This window comes from Chamaea fasciata, unplaced genomic scaffold, assembly GCF_029207755.1.
Source record: "Chamaea fasciata isolate MVZ Bird 193981 ecotype frontalis unplaced genomic scaffold, bChaFas1.0.hap1 SCAF_3, whole genome shotgun sequence".
NCBI lineage: Eukaryota > Metazoa > Chordata > Aves > Passeriformes > Sylviidae > Chamaea > Chamaea fasciata.
The window spans coordinates 42,398,261-42,418,762 of NW_027094088.1; the positions used below are offsets into that span (position 1 = coordinate 42,398,261).

Genomic DNA, 20,502 nt, shown 5'->3' on the forward strand with positions numbered 1-20,502 from the left:
ATCACAATCCTTAATCAGCGCTATATTTACAGTGCTGTCGGTTAGCTAGAAGCTAGATCTGGATTTTAAGAACTGATTCATCCACAGCAGCAATCCGCCATCGGCATTTTCTTCTTTCATCACTGTTCACCACTAAAAAGTACTCACTTGCTCCTTATTAGGCAGGACGCACTGGTGAGAAACCCACGCGAACCGGGCGAGTTTGAGTTTGTCCTCCCAAGCAGTCTTGGCGCTTTTCAGCTTCAGGTAAATCCCGGAGTAGATGGCTGCCATGTGGGCGGCACGTGGGAACAGCGAGGAGGCAGACACGCGTCTGGAAGGACCGCCAAGCAAGGAGACGGCGGTCGGACGGGCAGCGGCCCCACACCCGGCACTCACCCACGCACCCACGTGGCTCCGCTCGGGGCCCAAGCGCCCCTCCGCCCGGGGCCTCCCACGGCCCCGCTGCCCAGCGCCCACCTCTCCGCCACCAGCCCCCGGTCCCACTCGCCTTCCCGTCCGCTCGCAGGGCCGTCGCTGCCCGCTCCCAGCACCCGGTACGGCCGGGCCCTGCCCACCGGCCCCTGTCCCCGGCCCCTGTCCCCGGCAAGCCGCGCCAGCCGAGCGCAGAGCGCGGGAGGCGGCGCGCTGGGGGAGCCCGCGCCCATTGGCGGCCAGAGGGCGCTTGCGCGGCCCCGGCCCCGCTCCCGCCCGCCCCGGCGTGTCAGCCGGGCCATGGAGCGGCCGCCGCCGCCCGCCGGGCCCCGGGCAGCACCGGCCGCGCCACCGGCACCGGCCCGCAGGGGAGGCGGCAGCGGCGGTGCGCCTGCCGGCAGCGCCCGGCGCTGCTGGGCACAGTGACAGCGCTCCCCGGCCGCGCCGGCCCCCGCCTGCCTCCCGCCGCCTGCCGCCGCCTGCGATGCTCAGTGAGTGGGAACCGGCCCGGGGCCGCGGCCCGGGGCCCGCGGGGGGGGCGCGGGGGGCGGGGCCGGCGGCGGGAGCGGGGCCCGGGCGTCCCGCCGGCCGCCTCGTGGCGGAGGCCCGCAGGCCCGGCCCGGCCGCGGCTCCCGGGAGGGCGGCGGGGGCACCTCGGTCACGGGCGCGGCCCTGGGGCAGCCCTGGCCAAGGACGGGGCCGGGCGCGTGCCCTGCGCCGGGAGGTCGCTGGGGGGCCTCGGCTGGTGATCGCCTCCTTTCCCTTGGAAAGTGCGTGGGCTTAGAGAGCGTCTTCTTATCGCGCCATCTCTCTTCCCTTTTTTCCTCCTTTTTTTCTTTCTTTTCTTTTCTTTTCTTTTTTTTCTTTTTTAATATTGACAGGAGAAGACTTTAACTTTCGCGTCCCTGCAGCGAGCGCCCTTCGGCCCGCGGAGCAGCCCCCGGACGGGCGCGGGGCCCCGCAGGGCTCCCGGCCCCGGTGTCCCCCGGCAGGGCCCAGGAGCGAGCGGTGCCTGCTCCCGCGGCCCCGCTCGGCCTAGGAAGGGCCCAGGGCTAGCGGAGCTGGAGCCGAGGTGGTGTGAAGTGGGCTGGAGGAAAGAAAGCGTGTCCCGCAGAGGACATCGGTGAAGCACTGCTTGGCACCGCCTTGGGGCCGAGCGGGGGGGGGGGGGGGGGGGGTCGGGGGGAAACAATGTGGTATTGGCAAAGCGTCATTCCTGGATTGTGAGCCAGATCTCGGTCCAAATGCAAATGAATTCGTGCCCTTTTAAAATCACAGCTGTTCCCTTTCTGCCTCTTCACATGAATGCCACTGCTCAGGCAAAAGCCTTCTCCGTAGTTCCTGCTATCCTGTTTTCCTATTTTGCACCACCACCATGCTCTCCAAGTCAACTTGTCATGTCTGTTTTTGTGAATTGCAGCTGCTGCGTGTGCAACCTCCTTTGGCTCTGAGTTCACGGTTATCTTCGTATCAGTTTATCCTTATCTCGTTTATTCTGAAATTTTGTAAATTTCGGGTTGTCCAAATGTCACAAAAGTAAAAATTGAGACCTATTGCTGGTGGTTGGCCCCAGATTTCACCTGTGGTGATAAAGAAGAAAAGATTATTTTTTGCTGTCCATAACTGAGGCCTGAGACAGAGTTCTTATTAGAGAATATTCAAAAGATACTTTTGTTTTATGCTTTTACTGGTTTGAGGGTTGGGTGTTTTTTAACTTAGCTCTCTGATGTTCACAGGTCTTTCCTCAGTCTGTTGGAAGAAATAAACTGCTATCCCAGTGTCAGGACAGGAATACAGAGTCTTTAAAAGCAGTGTTTCCAGTGCTAGTTTTTAAGCTTTTTTTAGTATGTCTGTGCTGGGATCATTTCAAAGCCGTGGAATCTGCCTAAACCTGTACCTGAAATGTAGCATAGGCAGGAAAATAATTTCCTTGGCCCAACACTTAGTTCACAACTAATTTCCAGCTTTTCCAGGAAGGAGAAATTCACAATGTGTTTTGTGTTATTAGCCTCTGCTCTGGGTTGTTTTTCAGTGGTTTTGGTTCCTCAAAAAAAAAATTACTTTAACCTTTTTTCAGTGCTCCAGTTTGGAGCACTGCAGAAGATGCTGCATTGTAGCTCTGCATTCTCACAATGTGATCTTTCCTCCCTCTTTCCTTAGGTATTTTGCTTATCAGTAAAGTTAGTTAATGGCATTAATATTTGTTATTCTCTTTGGCTGCTCAAGGAGAATGAGGCAGCTGGGACTTCCGAACAATTGTTTATGCATTTCATGGACAGGGAACTCTATATGCTTTCAGTTTATTATGTATTTGGGAGATTATCTTCAGTTATGAGAGCTTGAGTTAAAATTGATTGAAAGTTAAAAACGGCTGGCTCGTCCTTTTATACCTTTAAATTCTGCATCATTGACCTGTTGTGAATTCAGCGTGAACTAGGCTGAAGGCATTTCCATCCTTATGTTTATTTTATGATATGCTCTAATTTCGATAAAGGGCTCAGTAAAGAATATCTGTAGGAGTGTTGGTTTTGCTCTTGCACTTTTCATGAATGCTTTTTCTGCCTCGGTGACATTGTTGGTTTTTTTTTTAATGCTGAATGTGAAGTATAAAGGCAAAGTGAAGGAAGAAGCAAAGAGCTGAAATTAGAGTATGGGTGACAGTGTGTGTGATGCCAACAGGTGTTTCTTGGTGAAGACACATTTCCTTAAGGTAGTTCCTGTTGTGTCACCTGGGAGTAGGAAAAAACTTCTCCTTGAGATACTGCTGGTAACATCCCTTACTGTGCCTGCAGGGGGGAGTACATAGGGGGGCAAGCAACTGTACAGATTGCATAAATGCCTCGGTTTATTGCCTAAATGCCTTGGTGTGGACCTGGACAAATCTCTTGCACATGAGTCCATGCTGCTGGCTGAAATGCAGAACAGTAACAATACATTATGAAGCTTAGTTAAAGGGTATTTTTTTAGGAGGGTGCTAAGTTGCTGGTCCATCCTTGTGTCCACTCTCCTTTGTGGTCTTGATAAGAGTTCTATCTTTCTTACAGTTTTGTGCAGCAGAAGTGTTATGCTTGTGACAGTGTCTCAGATATAAGTTCTTTAACTGCAGGGAAGATAAAAAGGAAGTTTGCTTTTGGAGTGGAAAAAGGTGTTGCAAACCTTTTATTTTAATGGGTCTATCTGGAAATGCTTTGAAAACTCACACCTGTTGATGCCCCTTCCCCACCCTCAAGAGTTACTTAACCTGTGGGAACAAATGGGAATCTTTCTAAGGTTTTCATCTAAACATGTGGGTTTGCAATTCCATGTATCTATTCCATGAAAGTGAGCTATTGCTGAAACCTTGCATGCTCATCGACTTGCCCCTAACTTGACAGAAGAGTTACTGTTCTAACAAGTGGAATAAGCACTAAAGTGTGCATGGGTATTAGAAAAAACTAATTATTAATAATGTTTTTAAAGCTGTCCTTTTGGTAGAAATAATGGTTCTTACAAAGGGAAGAAGGGCATCCTTGTGTCTCTCAGAGAAGTTGTGTTTCATCAGATTTAGCTGTTCAAACCAGGAAGCACTAGCACTCAGGAAACATTCATGTCATTGGTAGTGGGGCTGTAAGGTGTTAAACTATCTCCAGGCAGCCTTTACCTGGTGTTGTGGTAGGAAAAAACCTCTGTGGCTTAGCTCTACTTTAGGTTATCTAGACTTCGTATAATTTCAATGGTTGTTGTGAAGGATTGGTGCAGTCAGTGACTACTCAAATAGCAAGGGAGCTATTGCATTCATCTTACTGAGGTTCCTTTATTACAAGCCAGGAGCTAAAAGGTAGCATTGGGCTCATTTTGATTTTGAGGTGCTTCCAAGTGGTGTTTGTGAGGATGGCTTCCTAAATGTATATTAAAAAAACCTTCAAAGGATTCTTTTCATTTCAAACTTTGGTAGGAGGGAAGCCTGGATAGGTCAAGGCAGGTGACAAAGACAGAAGGCTTGGCTTTTAATTTCCCTCTGTTTGTTCCTGGGGAACCTCCTTGAGTGAAGTGCCAGAAGTCTGGCTCTAACCTTTAAGTTCAGCAAATAAGCTATTGCTTCTTTGACTCCCCAAATAGATTTGCTATATAAAGCATTATATTTCCAAAGTTTCCATCTTTGAATGTTAATTTCTGATTCCACTGAATCTTCTGTAGTTGTGGGGTTTTTTTGGGTTTTTTTTGTTGGTTTTTTTTTGTTGTTGATTGGTCAAGCAGAGGAAGCAGAAAATGACTGAAGATTACTCAAACTGCTGCTGTCAAAACTCAAGGAGGAGAGACATTCCCTTTTTATGAGCTCCTTTTAACAAAAATGCTTCAGTTCACCATTGCGGTTTTAGTCCAGAATCCTCAAAACTCTTTTTGATTCCTATGTGAAATTAGTAGAATTAAGCAGCGAAATATCTTCAGAGGTCTACAGAGTGTCTAGTTAGGCCACAGTACTGAGAGGCAAATCCCTGGAGGTTCTGTTTCATATTCAGCAATGAAAATACAGAGATGTTTGTTTTCTATCAGTATTAATGCAGCTACAGTTCTAAGCTGATCTCAACTTATCGTGTTAGAGTCTCATCACCTCTTTCTTTTCTTTTGAGGTCATGAAACGCGTACGCACAGAACAGATTCAGATGGCAGTGTCCTGCTACCTCAAGCGCCGTCAGTATGTGGACTCCGAAGGTCCCCTAAAACAAGGGCTGAGGCTGTGTCAGACTGCTGAAGAGATGGCAGCTAATCTCACAGGTAATCCTTTCGTATTTTCCATGACTGCTTCTTGGCAGAGTTGTGAGCATGTGTGCTGGCAACTATATGAATTTGTCTGCATGTATGGACATTTCTCCCTTTGAAAATAAGAAATTTCTCCCTGTTAAGTTGGTGTGAATTATGAACTTTTGAATAATGAAAATGTGGGTGGAAGTGTAACAAGGTGACATTCGTAGTCAGTGAAACGTCAGGCTGAAATACCATGTGAGGGTAATGGGAAATACATACATTTTATCCCAAATAATGTGAAGTCTGGTGAGTAGTGGTGCTTTGGAATGAAGGGGAGAAGAACCTAGATGAAAAAGGAAGTAGAAGCAGGAAATTCTGTTGTTCCTTTGTACTTCAGCAGAATTATATCATGTAAAATTAAAGTGATAAGGCTGTATCTTTTCCTGGCATAGTCAGCTTTATAGTTATGAGGAGTCTGCTCTGCCATTTGGGGATGAAAAAACCCAAAACCTTCAGTGGATGAGACAGGGCATGCAGGGAGATAAACTTTCTTCTCTTTCTTAAAGACTTTTGAATCCTGCCACATTGCTTGCTTTCCAAATTGTGTCTGTGACAGTTTTCATTATAATTATTGGTTTTGTCGTAACAAATTCTGCTGCTGATTGAGCACGTACAAGTATTGGGAGGATGAAAGCTATGCGGACGTTATAGAGTTTAAATTTACTTGTAAAAGTAATAGAAAATACTAGGCTGATATTTTCAGTAAAAAGGCAAGGAGAAACTTTTTTCTGTCAACGAACCTGCTTAGATTGTGACAGTATCTCAGACAAAAGTGAGTGGTGGGGGTCCTTGTAATACAACTTGATTTGACAAAATATTAGTAGCTATATAACTGTGTTTGTGGCTAGATAAAACTGGATGCAGGAACAGATTTTCCAGATTTAGAGTATTTTACCATAATTAACCATCCAAAGATGAGCAACCTGTAGGTAAATGTTCCGGAGGACTCCCTCAGTGGCCTGGAAGAAATTGGACAATGTTTCATTATTAGAAGCAACTTAATGGCTTAGTTCTTTTCATTTTCTTGCTTTTTTCAGCCTAACTATCAGAAGTTTATTGCAGTCCCTGAAAAAGTACTGGGGAAGATGGGGAAAGAATGAAACCAAAGTAAACTGCTGAATTGTTGTTCAATGGGAGATTTTATTTGAGAAGTGGGTAGAAGGGTCAGTGTCAAAACATGCTCAGAATTGATAGCAGCCATATAAGGAGGACACAGAAGTGTCTGAAGTAGTGGGGGTGAACTGAATTACAAGCCCTTGCATGAGCATGTGGCCTCATGCAAAAAAAAAAATTTCAGTAAAGGGTGTGAATGAGTGTGTGTTTGGAGTTTGTCTTTTTTACCGATCTTCCACCAAATGTTATTACTAAATTTCATATTAGTCTGTATCCTCTTGCCAGTGCATGGGTTTTATGGATGGTGATTGAGAATTTAGTCATCAGTTTTCATTCGAACTGAAAATGGACTGCTCTCATGTGTTCAGCTGCTTACTACTTCATGTCAAACGTGCTTGCAGTGAGCTGTCAGTGGGCATGCTGCAGTTCCATCAATGACTGTTAGAAAAGCCAACCCGAGCTTGTTACTTAATCTGACAACAGATGCTGAAAATACTTTCTGCTGCAGTCATCTTAGTTTTGTGAACTGAGTAAAAACCGAGCAGATTGTAAAACCTGCAGTGCTTTATTTTGGGGAATGTGATCAAATGTGTTTTTCTGAAGATGTTTTTGCTTTTTCCTTAGCAAAGCTCACCTTGCTTTTTCTGTTCAGCTCTTTTGTTTGACTTTTAAATTAACTAGCCTGTCTGAATGGGATGCTTTGGAGGGGACCTTGGAAAATGATCTGGTCCAACTTTTTCTGTGGGAGAGGGAGCCCAGATGAGATTATCTAGGATTCTATTTGATTACATCTGCAGTAAAATACAGCACAGAGCTTCTTTGTAATTATCCCATATTTCTCTAGAAAACAAGAACAGTATCTGAGGACAGAGTGAGTGACCAAGGAACAGGTTCCTCTAAAACTGCCCATAGCCCTGTTAGCACATATGACTAGCTGAAATAATGTACAATCATATATCACACTCACCTAAAATAGGAATCAGTTGCTATTACACAACATTTATAGTAGCCCTACATTTGTTAGCTGGAAGCAATTCTGCCAGTAGGTAGCACACAAGACCAGGAGGGTACTGTCCATATCCCTGAGTTAGGAGTGAGTTCCTTTGAATTTCCTATCAGGTTGCATAGCTGGCTGCACTTTTTGGATATGAAGGAGCAGATATTTCCAATAGATATTCTTATGACCACTGGGGAAGGTGGAGAAGAAACTGTGGTAGGTTTATTAATGTATGAAAAAGATATAGGCAGTGTTTTATTTCTACCAGGTGGAAAATGTGAGTGAATCAGTTGACTTCGTGATCATTTTTGCAGTTCTCATTGGTTTAAAGTTTTGGGAAGGCAAAGAATTGGAATTTGTTAGAACTGTCTGGTATGTAGGGTTCATTTACCACTTGCTGGATGGTATCATTACTGAAAGAATAGGCAGTAATGGTTGCCCAGTATGACTGTTTCAGGACAGGTAAACAAAGATGATACTTCACTTGCTGAAGCATGAAGTGCACCTTAATTTTGGAATTAAGTTGGTAATGCAGAGAAAGTTGCAGCATGGAGAAAATATCTCATAAAGTCTAGGCCAATGAGTTGTGCTTTGCATAGCATGAGCAGGGTGGGAGGCCATTCCCACTCCTGCAGAAATGAGGCCACCAGATCTCTGTGAAGAGTTGGCTGTTACATGTAATCCTGTGATAGCCTAATGATGAGACAGGCCCTCATATTTATGTTTATCTTTGCTTTTACAAAGACTTGTATGGGTGACATTGGAAACTGTCACAATATATTTATGAGTTACTACATGTGCATAATGCAGTTTACTTTCTCATGCTGAATATTGATTATATTCAATTTTACATCCAAATAGCAGAGCTTTTTACTTTAGCTGTTGAGTAACATCAGTGTGTGAGCCTGAAATTCTTACCATCTTTGAGTTTCTGAAGCAGCCAGGCTGTAGAAAGCTCAGTGTAGCTGTGCCTTTCAGCAAGTTATGTTTGTTTATATCTAAACTGATTTAAGAGATGGTATCATATTGGTGCTGGCATCTGGTTTTGGTGGTGGGTTTTTGGTTTGTTTTTTTTTTCCCCCATGAGAGGATGAGCTCAGCCCATCTCTCTGTTTCAAAAGCTGAATTCAGCTTGCCAAACATACCTCCTGTATTTACATAAGCTGAAGGAAGGTAAACCTGTGTCTTACCAGAGAGGGAGGAGTGGGGGAAGAATAGTGACAGGCTGCCTGTGTACCATGTGCTGATCTCTTTCTAATTAGAGGCATTGAGATGAGCTGGAGACTGGCCTATCTCTCTTCAGCGTGTGAACATTTGATAATGTTGTTTATAGACTTCCAGGGCTGGCAGACTTGTGCCTCTGTGCATGAGCCAAATGCTGGAACAAAAAGCCCCCCAATCAATCAGGAGTAGAAAGGCAGAGGATGGAAAGTGGTGGCAGGGCAAGGGAGACTGAAATAAATTGAAGTGAAAGTAATAAAAATAGGGGGTTTGGAAGGGCTGAGAGTCATGATTTAAAAAAAAAAAAAAAAAAAAGAAAAAAAACCACAAAAACGGAAAGGAAAATAGAGAAACTCCTTGCTCTCTTTTGCTCTATTTAGAGCAGCAGAACTTGGGTTTCTAATCACTGGTGTTTGCATGTGCTTGGGGTTTCTTGATGCACGTCTGTAAACTTGCACAAAGTCCCCTGCAGATTCCAGGCTGTTAGCAGAACAACAGTGGTTTCGTGCCAGAGAAGGAGAAGCCAATTCCCCTTCTTAACAGTTCAGAACCACTTTTCCCAGAATCTTATTCTGAAAAACATTTGAACACATCTGAGGAGACCATAACAGCTGGGTATGTGGTCAGTTGCCAGCTACCCCTTAACCTAAAATCCTTAGAGAGGAGGGCACATTTTGGTTAAAAATTACTAAGTGTTTGCTTAGAGATTCAGTGTTTTCTCCACCACCTCTGTGAGAGTTAATAAATGATAATGATTATAATTTGTTGTAGATTATAATGACTGGGAAACAAAATTTGCGAATCTGAAGTTATGTCACTTTAGACCTGTTCATGATGGTTGGTGGGACTCACTGAAAAAGAAACTGTATTTTGAAGAATGTTGTGTGTCGCTTTGCTCATCTTTTCTGAGTGTAAAGTTGTAAAACAGCCGTTGTAAAACTTGTAAGGGGTCTGTGATGGTTGCTACTCTGAATTTCTTGGGAATTTAAGGTTGTATTTGAAAACTTAAAAATGTGTTCTGGGTGGAGCAGGTGAGTTGCTGAGATTTTTAGGGCGGGTTTTGGCTTTTAATGTATTTTTTGTTCTCATTCGTGATCTGTCTAGGTGATGAATGCCATGTTTAAATGCTTTGGACTATCATATTTGGATGGTTTGAAAGATGAAATGTCATCTGAGTGGCTGCATACTTCGGATTTTATGAGAAGCTTTGTTTTCAAACACACGTGTAGAAATACTTAAATCCTCATGTAATTTTTTTGCTTCTTTTATTTCACAGTCCAATCTGAGTCTGGTTGTGCCAACGTCGTGTCTGCAGCTCCCTGCCTGGCGGAGCCACAGCAATATGAAGTACAGTTTGGACGATTACGCAATTTTCTGACAGGTAAATCAGGAAGCAAGGAAGAAGAAAGTAGCTGACTTTTTTGTCATTTCAATGAGTAAAGAGCGATATAGTAAAATTCAAAACCATGTATCTAACAGTGTTTTGATCTCTAGTTTTGGGATTTCAGTTAAAATAGAAATATTTTTTTTTTCTTTTTTTGATTGTTTTCTGTGTGCCGAATCTCTGAGTTTTGTAGATGGCTGGCTCTTTGCCCTTTCTTTTTCAAGCATTTGCCCATTGTAGGTCTTCTAGACAACACCCTATTTACACAGGATAGGAAGGAAAATTAGTGTTTTTATGTGAAAGGCAGGTAACCAAGAAATTACTGTAGTTATCTGTTGTCTCCTAGTTTAAGGATTTTTATTTTATCCAAAATTGGCTTGTTTTTATGATGATCTGGATTTTTAAGGGAGAATCTGTTCCTGTAAATTCAGATGTACTGCCTTTCAGACTGGAGCAATTCAGCAAAGTAAAAAAATTCTTACTACATAATGATACAGAAGACAAATCTATCTTTTTTTTTTAATTATTCAATTTTTTTTTAAAAGGTACTCTCGGGAATGTCCTTATTTCTTCCGTAAGTCCCCAGCTTGGGAATTAGAAAGCAGATTGAATTTTTAAAGAATAGTACCAAGGAAAGTGAAGTTGTCACATACAACATTTGTCCAGTGTAGGGATTTGATCCCAGTGTGCATAACACCCATATTATTATTATTATTTCTGATAGTTTTGGAAGGGAAGGGAGCAGGAAGGCAAAGGCAGGAAATAGTGAATTATTGGAGCCTTGCTACCTACAGCAGTTCAATACCTTTGCACTTTAGTATTTGAGGTAAATCTTTATGGTTTAATAGATTTTTAGAAGTATGATAGCTCTGTTCAGTGCTTGGTGAAGTGCTTGCTTAATGCCTGATGAAGCTCTAGGTTTTGGTGTTCAGGTTGACTCTTCATCTTTTTTGTCCCTCGTGCTCTAGTTTGATATCTTACACACATGAACTACCTCCCTTTGTTCAAGGGAATGGCTTGCCAACCAGCCACAAGGCACAGCAGGACACTTCCCATTTCTGTGATGCCTGCTCCACTGAGGACTGGGCAGGGGATTAGTTGACATGGAGTAACTTAACTAACTAGTTTTTAGTTCAACCACCTGCTCAAAGCAGGCAAGATGGTTGTTTGATCGGGTTGCTCAGAGCCTTTTCCAGTCAGGTTTAGAAAATCAAACACTGGAGATTGCTGTGCATCTCTGTGGCCCTGCTGCAATTCAGTCAGAAATTCCCTTGCAGCAGCTTGTCTGTTGTCTTTCCACTGAGCATCTCTGAGAAGAGGCTGGCTCCTTTTCCTGTATAATGTCCCACTGGGTACTGAAGGCAAGCAGTTGAAAACCCCCTTATTCTTCAGGCTAGACAGACCCAGCTCCTGTAACCTCTTCATATGTTCCTAGGGGACATTTTCTTTGTTCCTTTTTCTCCCAACTTCCCATCTATTCCCTTTTTCCCCTACTGCAAAGTTTCATTTTTGGACTAGTACACCTGCAGAAAAAAAAGACCTGCTGGCTGCTCAGAGCTTTTACTACATGCAGACCACTGTTTTCACTGGCTTTGGCCCAGTTTCAGTGGGATAGGAAGGAGAGTGATGCTCAAGTGTGCAAATATGTATGTGTACACTGCACACCTCACATACTCTGTAGTTACTCCTGTAGAAATGAGAGAGGCACAGTATGAACGAGAGGAAGCGTGGAAGAGTGCTCAGCACAAAGGAAAAATAAACTAACGGAAAGGGAGAAAATAGAACATGCATTGGTGAGTGGCAGGGGGGAACAGCATGTTGAAAAGCAGCAATGCCTTTTGCATTTTGAGGATCAGCAAATGTTTGAAGATCAGCAGTGCCTATTTGTTTTCCAGTAATTTGGACCATTTGGTCCTGTGGTAGTAACTCACTGCGGTCCTGTTTGTTGCTATGGTGTTGGGCAGGGCTCCGCTCCTCACAGCTCCCTGCAGCTGGCAAACAGCCCCAGAGAAGCTGGGGAAGGAGGGGTGGAGCTGTTGTACAGATCAGCCTCTGCAAGGTACAGCACAGCCTAATCGGGGTTTGTTACACTGTGTACTAGGAATTACTGCTGGGATTTGCCTTGGCAGAGAGAGAAAAGCATGTACATGAGCAGGCACAGAAATAAAACAAGAGCACAGCATATTGCAGTACATTCTGGAAACTGTAGCTTCCTTTCCCCCGAAGACTAATCAGTTCCATCCAAAGCACCACACTCACATTTTACTGAAGCTGAGAGAGGAAAAAAGCCACCAAAGCTCAGGCCAGTTGAACTAGGTAAATAATTTTGGCTTAAACACTTTGAATACTCTTTTAAATATTATTAATACATTTTTAACGTTAATTTATCACAATAAACAAAGGGTACACAGGGCATACTATTTCTCTTGAAATAAATGGGGAAAATTCAACTGTCATGTATTTTATGAGGTGGTATATTATTAGCTGTCCCACACCTGAAAAGGGTTTTGAAATCTCTACATTTTGTTCTGACAAGACACCTCACTGATGTGGCAATCTCTATTGTACCTCCTTTAGGTGACAGAAGAGGTTCGCTTAGATGTGCCAACAAATACCTCTTTCTGCTTGCTCTCTGATGTCACTGTCAAGGCTTTTTCAGTAGTCATCCTTGCTCTATTTTATTCCCAGTAGGAAGTGGTTTGAGAAGTCATTCAAAGTTTGTTGTTGTTTTTTTTATATAGATTCAGATTCTCAGCACAGCCATGAAGTGATGCCTCTTCTATATCCCCTCTTCGTCTACCTCCATCTGAACATGGTCCAGAATGGCCTGAAAAGCACAGTGGACAGTTTTTACAGCCGCTTCCATGGCATGTTCTTGCAGAATGCCAGCCAGAAGGATATCATTGAACAGTTGCAGACTACCATGACTATTCAAGATATCCTGTCCAACTTGAAGCTCCGGGCTTTTCTGGACAACAAATATGTCATCCGCCTTCAAGAGGACAGCTACAACTACCTTCTTCGCTACCTCCAAAGTGACAACAACAACGCCCTGTGCAAAGTCCTGACCTTGCACATTCACCTGGATGTGCAGCCTGCCAAGAGGACTGACTACCAGCTCTATGCTGGTGGGAGCTCCTCACGCAACGAGAGCAACGGCCTGGAGCCCAGTGACGTGCCAGCTTCCATTCTGCAGAACGAGGCAGCACTGGATTTACTGCAGGATAGCATTAAACGTGTCAAGGATGGGCCCCCTTCCTTAACCACCATCTGTTTCTATGCCTTCTATAACACGGAGCAGTTGCTGAACACTGCAGAGATTTCACCAAATAGCAAGCTGCTCGCTGCTGGGTTCGATAACTCGTGTGTGAAGCTGTGGAGCCTGCGCTCCAGGAAGTTGAAATCTGAGCCCCACCTTGTTGATGTGTCCCGCATCCGTTTGGCTTGTGACATTCTGGATGAGGAGGTCTGCATACTCTTTTTTCCCCCCTTGTTCCCCTTCTGCTGACCTGTTTTGAACATGGATTGTTGAGTATCTACTAATGTCTTAGGGAGCTCTGAGGCTGTTGCATAACCTGTCTGCCTTGATACACAGATTTTATAACCTATTCTCATCCTCGTTCTTCCGTGCAGGGGTTATAAATGCTGAACTGAGGTGCAATCAGTCTGTGCTTAGGTCACAGTTTGTTAGTCCTGGGTGCTGGTCCCCCTCCTCCTGTTGTCCTTGAACAGACGACAGTTAACAGGCAACCAAGAAAGGACAGGTGACTAGAGTGGCTCCCTTCCCTGAGGAGCATGGAGCCTTCTTTGGGATGGGATGATGAAACAAGGCAATACAGGCAATGAAAACACAGTGCCAAATGAAAACTAGAAGGAAAGTAGCTCAGAACAACCAGGCAGAAGGGTGGAAAGAAGGGCAGAGACACAGGAAGAGGAAAATAGAGACATAGTAAGGAAAGGGCTAAGGAAGTCTGATCAGATGCCTATGTGCAAAACTGTATTTCAGGTATCACCTTCATTTACCAGAGATCAAGAGTTATGCAAAAATTATGCAAAATGTCTCTGTTAAGGAATCTGAAGTGTAGAAACTTCAGAGGCTTCCTATTCCAGAGTGGCGGAGACAAGGACAGGGATGTGTGCACCTTCACTTTATGTGAAATGCTAGATCGCATCTTCTGCTTGACCTTTTTTCTTTTTCTTTCTAGTCACACCCTTCCTTCCCTCTCCACACAACTGCCCAAGCAGCAACTTATATCTGGTTAGAGATCAAAATTTTGACTCTTCCGTTGTTTAATCACTCTTCTCCTTAAAAAAAACCAACACATTTGTTCTTGTGTTGGGTGTTTAGCAGGAGAGACACCCCTTTTTTCACTGTTTTTTCTTCTAAAAAGTACTTAGTGGCAAGGTTCTATTTATTTTGGAAGAGTGCCGAGAGCTTGGTGTATTCAGGGATCTGTGATTAGGGATTGTTTTGTTAAACAGCTTGAGAAAAAAGGCAGGCATCAAGGTGAGACAGCACAGCAGCATGTTCACTGCTTCCCAGGTTAACCCTTTTTGCAGAGTGAGCGGGTGAGTGGGTCAGACTAGCCCAAAATAGAGCTATGGACTTGTTTTCATTATGAACTCCAAGAGTTCATAGGGCATGTGGCTATTGTGTATTGCCCATCACAGAAGCCAAATGTCAGCAACCTGGAACAGAGGAGAATTTTTCTGGTAAATCAGCAGGTCACCTTCCTTGGCTCTGGAAAAGTGAAGTATTACCAGGTTATCAGAGTGTGTGTATTAGCTTTCTTTGGAAGGTAGTCATAGACTTGCATATTGTACATGTTATAGGAGATAGCCATGGAATCCTGAATGCAAATGGCTTTTGGTGGCTATTAGATAGATGTTTTGTCTACCCTGCAGTTTTTGTGCACTGGTCTAAAGCCAAAAATGAGTCAAAAACCAGCACAGATCAAACAGCACATCATTGCCCTGAATAATTTCCACCACTGACAAAACAAATAGTGACCTGAGCAGGAGTTCAAAGTTGAGGGAGGATACCAGTATCAGCCTGAAGACAAACTTGGTTACCGAATGCAAATGAAAGCCCCTTGACTACAAGGAAATGAATTCAGTTATCTGGGAGCCCTTAGCAAACTTACGCAGGCCCCCACAGCATTGCAGGTGAGAACAGGCCAGCACTTGCTTTGATGCCATGGGAGAGGAAGCCAAAGATACCAAGACCAAACCAGACTACCTTGACTGGGCTGCAGCACAGTGTGAGCAAGGGCTGTATTTCAAATTGTCACTGCAGTCTGATCAGTAGCAATTCACAGGGATAAAGCTGATATAAACTTTGACAAGGAACAAAAATTCTGAATGTGCTTTGACATTATTTCTGTGAGTTCCACAGAATAACTTGTGAGGCTGTTAGAATTTGTTTTGGTTGAGTTCTGTGTTGTTTAATTAGCTTTGGATAATGTATTTAAATAGTAATGCATTAAATAAGTAGTCTTCAGCCTGTTTTTTTTTTTTTCTGCAAGGAAACAGATCCTTCCTTTTATGAAGTCAAAGATCTAAAATCATGCTGGTTTCAGTGGATGTTGTTCAGGGTGGCACTAAAGCTACTCTGTTGGGTTTATTAATTCTTCTTGTGAAGGGGTGTGTGTGTGTATATATATATAAATGAGGTTGAGACTTAGCAAATATGTTAGAACAACATTTTTTCCTAGTCCATGTGAAGCCTTTGTGACAGGTCAAAATCATCTTGTAGGTGTAATTTTACTAAATTTTGCTCAGTGGTGCTGCAGTGTACTTCACTAGTGTAGTTTTGCTTCTGCAAATAAGAGAGGCTTATTATTTTGGGATACAGGAATTCTGTTTTCTTTCTTGTAGCATCTTACAAATGCCACTTTATAGTCTCTCTTACCTTGGGTCCAGTATAAAAATGGAGTTTTGTAGCTGTACAAATGGGTGTCTTGTCTGTCTCTTTGCAATTTTACCATGCTCATTGCTGGTACTCCATAAATCAACATGAGAAAATAATGCTGTGTTCCAAGCCACAATCGTGCCAACCTTAAATCCTGTGAAGACTAAGACTTGACCCCATTTAGCTCTGCTTCTAAGGTCCTGCTTTTAAGTGGCACTGGTCCTTCAAGTGGTAAGGAGTGGGGATGATGCTGACACCTTGTTTGATGGCAGATGGGAGGGAATTCTGGAAGGAGCAGTATAAAATGTCCTGCAAAGAGAGCCATCCTTCCTCATCGTTCCCTGCAAGGGCATCTCTGCTGTAGGCAGATCAGAGATCTTCCCTTTTGACATCTTAGGAGCACTGCAGGATGAGAGAGATTATGACACCCGGAAAACCTGTGTACTGGTTAGAAAAAAAAAAAAAAAAAAAGGGAGGAATGTGAGATTATGGTTTGTTTTTCTTTGAGGCTATCATTGTTGCTTTTTGAGGCTTGGTGGCCGCACTTGCAGCTGCCTTGCTAATCTGGTCAGCAGACTAATTTGGATAGGGAGGAAACTGAAAACCGTGATGACTCAGAAGCATTATAGATGTACTGTTTTCAGTGAGCTATGACAGGAGTGTGCAGTTGTGCTAAGTGGGTGTCAAACAGAAAGATAAGATTTGCTACCTGTGACCATATAGGAGTATAGGTTTCAATGCTGCAGAAGATATTGTCAAATCTCCTGGTACTGTAATACGAGGAGGGAAGAGGAGGTGCCTGCAGACAGCCCATGTAGCCTTGTATTTGAATGCACAAAATTAAGTACCTGGACTTGGAAAATTTGCAGAAACCATAGTACAATACAGGGAGCTTGAATGGGCTTCCACTGGTAACTTGTCAGGAATCTTATGGTCATAATTAAATAGTATAAAACGCTGCATTTATCGGCCATTCTCCTTTAATGTGGTAACACAGCCTAGAGATGCTGTGGATTCCAGTAAGCCATGCTCTATCTGAGGTAGAAAAGCAATTTGAATAAGAATGGGGCTTTGCATGCCAGAGCCTGCAGTTTCTCTCTGCCTCACCTCCGTAGCAGAGATGAAGTTGGCTTCCAGCCGCATCATAAAGGTCCCGTGGGCACTGACTATGAAGAGAAGCAGCATTGCTAAATATGGCTTGGTGCCTACTATGTGACATGCTGCTGAGATGGAGAAAGGCAAGGAGATAGCCAAGTTAGAGTTTGCTCACCTTCGGCCTGAAATTTGAAAGCACTGGAGGAGAAGCACTTTCTGGGCTCTTGCTGAGTCTGAAGCCTAACTGTCTGTGGGTCCTGAGGTCAGGGAGGTGGGAGATAGAGAGCTGCTTACAACACACCAACTTCTGCTGCTCTGACTTCTGCTGGTTGTCAACAGTCCAGCAGCCCTGGGGAACTGGGTTTCCTCTCAGGGCAGGAAGTGCTCCTTCTGCAGGAAATGGGCCAGTCTAAGATGATAAATGTTAAAGAGGCAGCTTACAAACAAAAGGATGTTGTGTTGAGTTTGATTTGCAGAGATTGTCTGTGAATGAATGTTACTGATTCAGTACTGAGGAAAAGTGTCTGCCTGACAGCCCTGAGGAAAGGTGGTCTCAAGCTACTGTGCAGGTGCACCCCAAGCAAGGGTTATCTTGCACTGTAAGTGAGACCTCAGCTTGTCAGGCAAGGACATTTCTGAGACCTGTTGAACCCTGTGTAGTCTGTAGCCTTTGAGTGTCAAGAGGTGCTACCTGAACAGGCTTTTAGAGACTCTTCCCTTCCATCGGGAGAATGCTTTAGCACAGTTCACTGAATGATCTTTAAACACAAAAGCCTTTACTTGCTGACTGTCTGCCCTGGTACTTGAATTGGAGAATAACACGATAGAAACGTTTCCACTGCCATCGTTTTTGTGATTGTTCATCTTCTCCTGCACCAAAATAGATACATTGACCTAAATAAGCTGCATACCTTTGCTATTCTTGAAGGCTATTCTTTGAGGGTGAGGATGTGAAAGCATCCTGATGGAGCTTACAGAGAGAGATAGATGTTAGAGCTTTGCTGGGTTTCTGTTCACATGCAGGGTTAAGAAAGAATGTTAAGTAGACAGCTTGCCAAATATGCTTTGTCTGTCCATCTCCTGCCTTTTGTTTCAGACATCTGTGATTGTTTCCCTCTACTGAGAGATTCACTTCCAGCAATGACCACACAAAAAGACTAGATGCCAAGATCCATTTTTAACATCTTAGCCAAATGTTTTTAGTAGTGTGGATAGAGACTATGCATATGTTTTTAGCAAAATGAAAAATGTCATAAATTTTTTTTCCCCTCTGTGCCTGCAGTCTCAGGTTAAGATGCCTTCTGGACTGAGCATAAGGCTACCAAAATTAAATATAATACCTTTATAACAAGTCTTATCTCACCATCTTTTTCAGTATTTGCTTAGAGCAAATGCACCAGCAATGTTTGTGTCTTAGAGTTGCACAAACTGTGCCACATCTAAAGTAAATAAATAATCTAACTCCTTCTGTATTAATACCCTCCTGTATTAATAACCTCATGGAGCTTTTTGTATTTGTTGAATGAATTAACATGCTTTCCTTCCTTGTTTGTTTTTCTTCTTCATGACCAGGAGGAAGAGGATGACAACACAGGCACAGAAATGAAGATCCTGAGAGGACACTGTGGACCTGTGTATAGCACGAGGTTCCTTTCAGACAGTTCTGGACTCTTATCTTGTTCTGAGGATATGTCCATCAGATACTGGGATCTGGGAAGTTTTACAAACACTGTGTTGTACCAAGGACATGCCTATCCTGTCTGGGATTTGGATATCAGCCCCTGCAGCCTGTACTTTGCCAGCGGTTCCCACGATCGCACCGCGAGGCTCTGGTCGTTCGATCGGACGTACCCGCTGCGAATATATGCGGGCCATTTGGCGGACGTGGACTGCATCAAGTTCCACCCCAATTCCAACTACTTAGCGACGGGCTCCACGGACAAAACCGTGCGCCTGTGGAGCACCCAGCAGGGCAACTCCGTGCGCCTTTTCACCGGGCACCGGGGCCCCGTGCTGGCGCTCGCGTTTTCCCCCAACGGGAAGTACCTGGCATCGGCAGGTGAAGACCAGCGGCTGAAGCTGTGGGACTTGGCATCAGGAACTCTTTACAAAGAACTGAGGGGGCACACAGACAACATAACCAGCCTTACTTTTAGCCCTGACAGCAGTTTGATTGCTTCAGCGTCAATGGACAACTCAGTCCGGGTCTGGGACATTCGGAACACTTACTGCAACGCCCCTGCGGATGGGTCTTCCAGTGAACTGGTTGGTGTATATACCGGACAGATGAATAATGTACTGAGCGTACAGTTCATGGCCTGTAATCTTCTTCTAGTGACTGGAATTGCACAAGAAAATCAGGAACATTAATTCTGCTTTTCGTCTTAGGGAAGTGGGTGGGTGTCTTCATTACCAGAGTCCATTGCAAGCTGAGATTACTGACTGTGAAACACTTCTCTTCCTCTGCCCTCTTGAAAGGCATGTTCAGAGTGATACAAATGCTTTAAGTTGTCACAAAAATGCCTGTGCTGTTGAACAGAATAAGGAAAAAAAGGAGGATTAATGAAAATACATATACATTCTAATTTTGTACTTGTAGGAATGGGAAAAAGTAAATCCAGTAGCCTGGGGAAACTGAAAGCCTGGTCCAGACAAGTGAAACTGCCAACCAGATAAGCTGGTGACCTGCACTTAAATATCCTTCATTGATTGATGGGCACATCTTACCTACTGTTAATTCTGCTTGAGTGTGTGGAGAACTACTGGCCCGGTGGTTTTTGTTTTGTTTTGCTTTTGCTTCCTGGTATTGCAGAGGACCAGCATTTTTAAGCCCCTTCTATTAAAAGAACATTATGTATTTTCTACAGTGATAGTAGTCCTAAATATTTCAGCTCCCTATAGCACTTCTGGAATATTTTGGACTAAGTAAGTGGAAAATACCCTTATTCTTTTTTAAGTAAGGGCAAGGAAGTCTGACCTCAGTTGGGGCCCATCTCTGCATTGTTGTTTGGGTTTGGTTCCTGGTACTAGCTGTGATTATGTGTATTTATGTTCCATTAATTAGGAAATTTTCTGACTCTGGTTGCACTGTGTTTTGAGGATGGGAGGACAGTGGGGACAGAGTGGTGGCTTTAAGGAAAATGAACAACTTGCCTTGTCTGGAGGGAGGGCACCATAGAATGGAAACGGCCAAGTTTGAACTCCTACTGGCAACAGGGCATGGCAACCCACCACTGCACCTCACAGAAAGATTTCCATAAATGGAAGTTGGCAGTCTAGGAAGAGGGGGATGAGGAGAAACACATTAAATGACATGGGAAGAAGTAGTTTTACTAAATTATTGTGTGTACACAGAGGCAGCTCTGCCAGTGTTGGATTTTTCTCAAATGTTGCAATACCAGTTTCATGAACAGTTTGTGAGATAAATCATCAGCATTTACAAGGATCTGCAGAAAAAGCACGTTCTAGTTTGTCATTTGGAGAGATTAAATATTTCTGCTTTCTGGAAAGAGTTATTTTGTATTTTGTTTTCTATTAAAAGCATTTAGTTTAAAAAGAAAAATAAAAATTGTTTGGTCCCTT

At 43.8% G+C, this 20,502-nt stretch overlaps 2 protein-coding genes across 4 annotated transcripts in view; one reads left to right on the plus strand and one right to left on the minus strand.

The window, feature by feature from the left end:
- URB2 (URB2 ribosome biogenesis homolog) overlaps positions 1–544 on the minus strand; it is a 17,011-nt gene extending 16,467 nt beyond the window's left edge. Inside the window, exon 1 of the mRNA XM_066178756.1 lies at positions 148–544. Within this exon, the coding sequence (XP_066034853.1) occupies positions 148–273 (126 nt within the window). The 5' untranslated portion in view covers positions 274–544. The remainder of the gene's footprint in view (positions 1–147) is intronic.
- Positions 520–20,502, plus strand: TAF5L (TATA-box binding protein associated factor 5 like). 3 transcript variants are annotated; one of them, XM_066178759.1, is made up of 5 exons: positions 520–536; positions 5,025–5,169; positions 9,807–9,911; positions 12,656–13,380; positions 18,493–20,502. In XM_066178759.1, the coding sequence occupies exons 2-5, from the start codon at positions 5,028–5,030 to the stop codon at positions 19,288–19,290; spliced, it is 1,770 nt and encodes a 589-aa protein (XP_066034856.1). In that variant the 5' UTR covers positions 520–536; positions 5,025–5,027; the 3' UTR covers positions 19,291–20,502. The 3 variants fall into 3 exon arrangements, with proteins under 3 accessions (XP_066034856.1, XP_066034854.1, XP_066034855.1); XM_066178757.1 differs by lacking the exon at positions 520–536 and adding an exon at positions 717–905; XM_066178758.1 differs by lacking the exon at positions 520–536 and adding an exon at positions 1,425–1,486.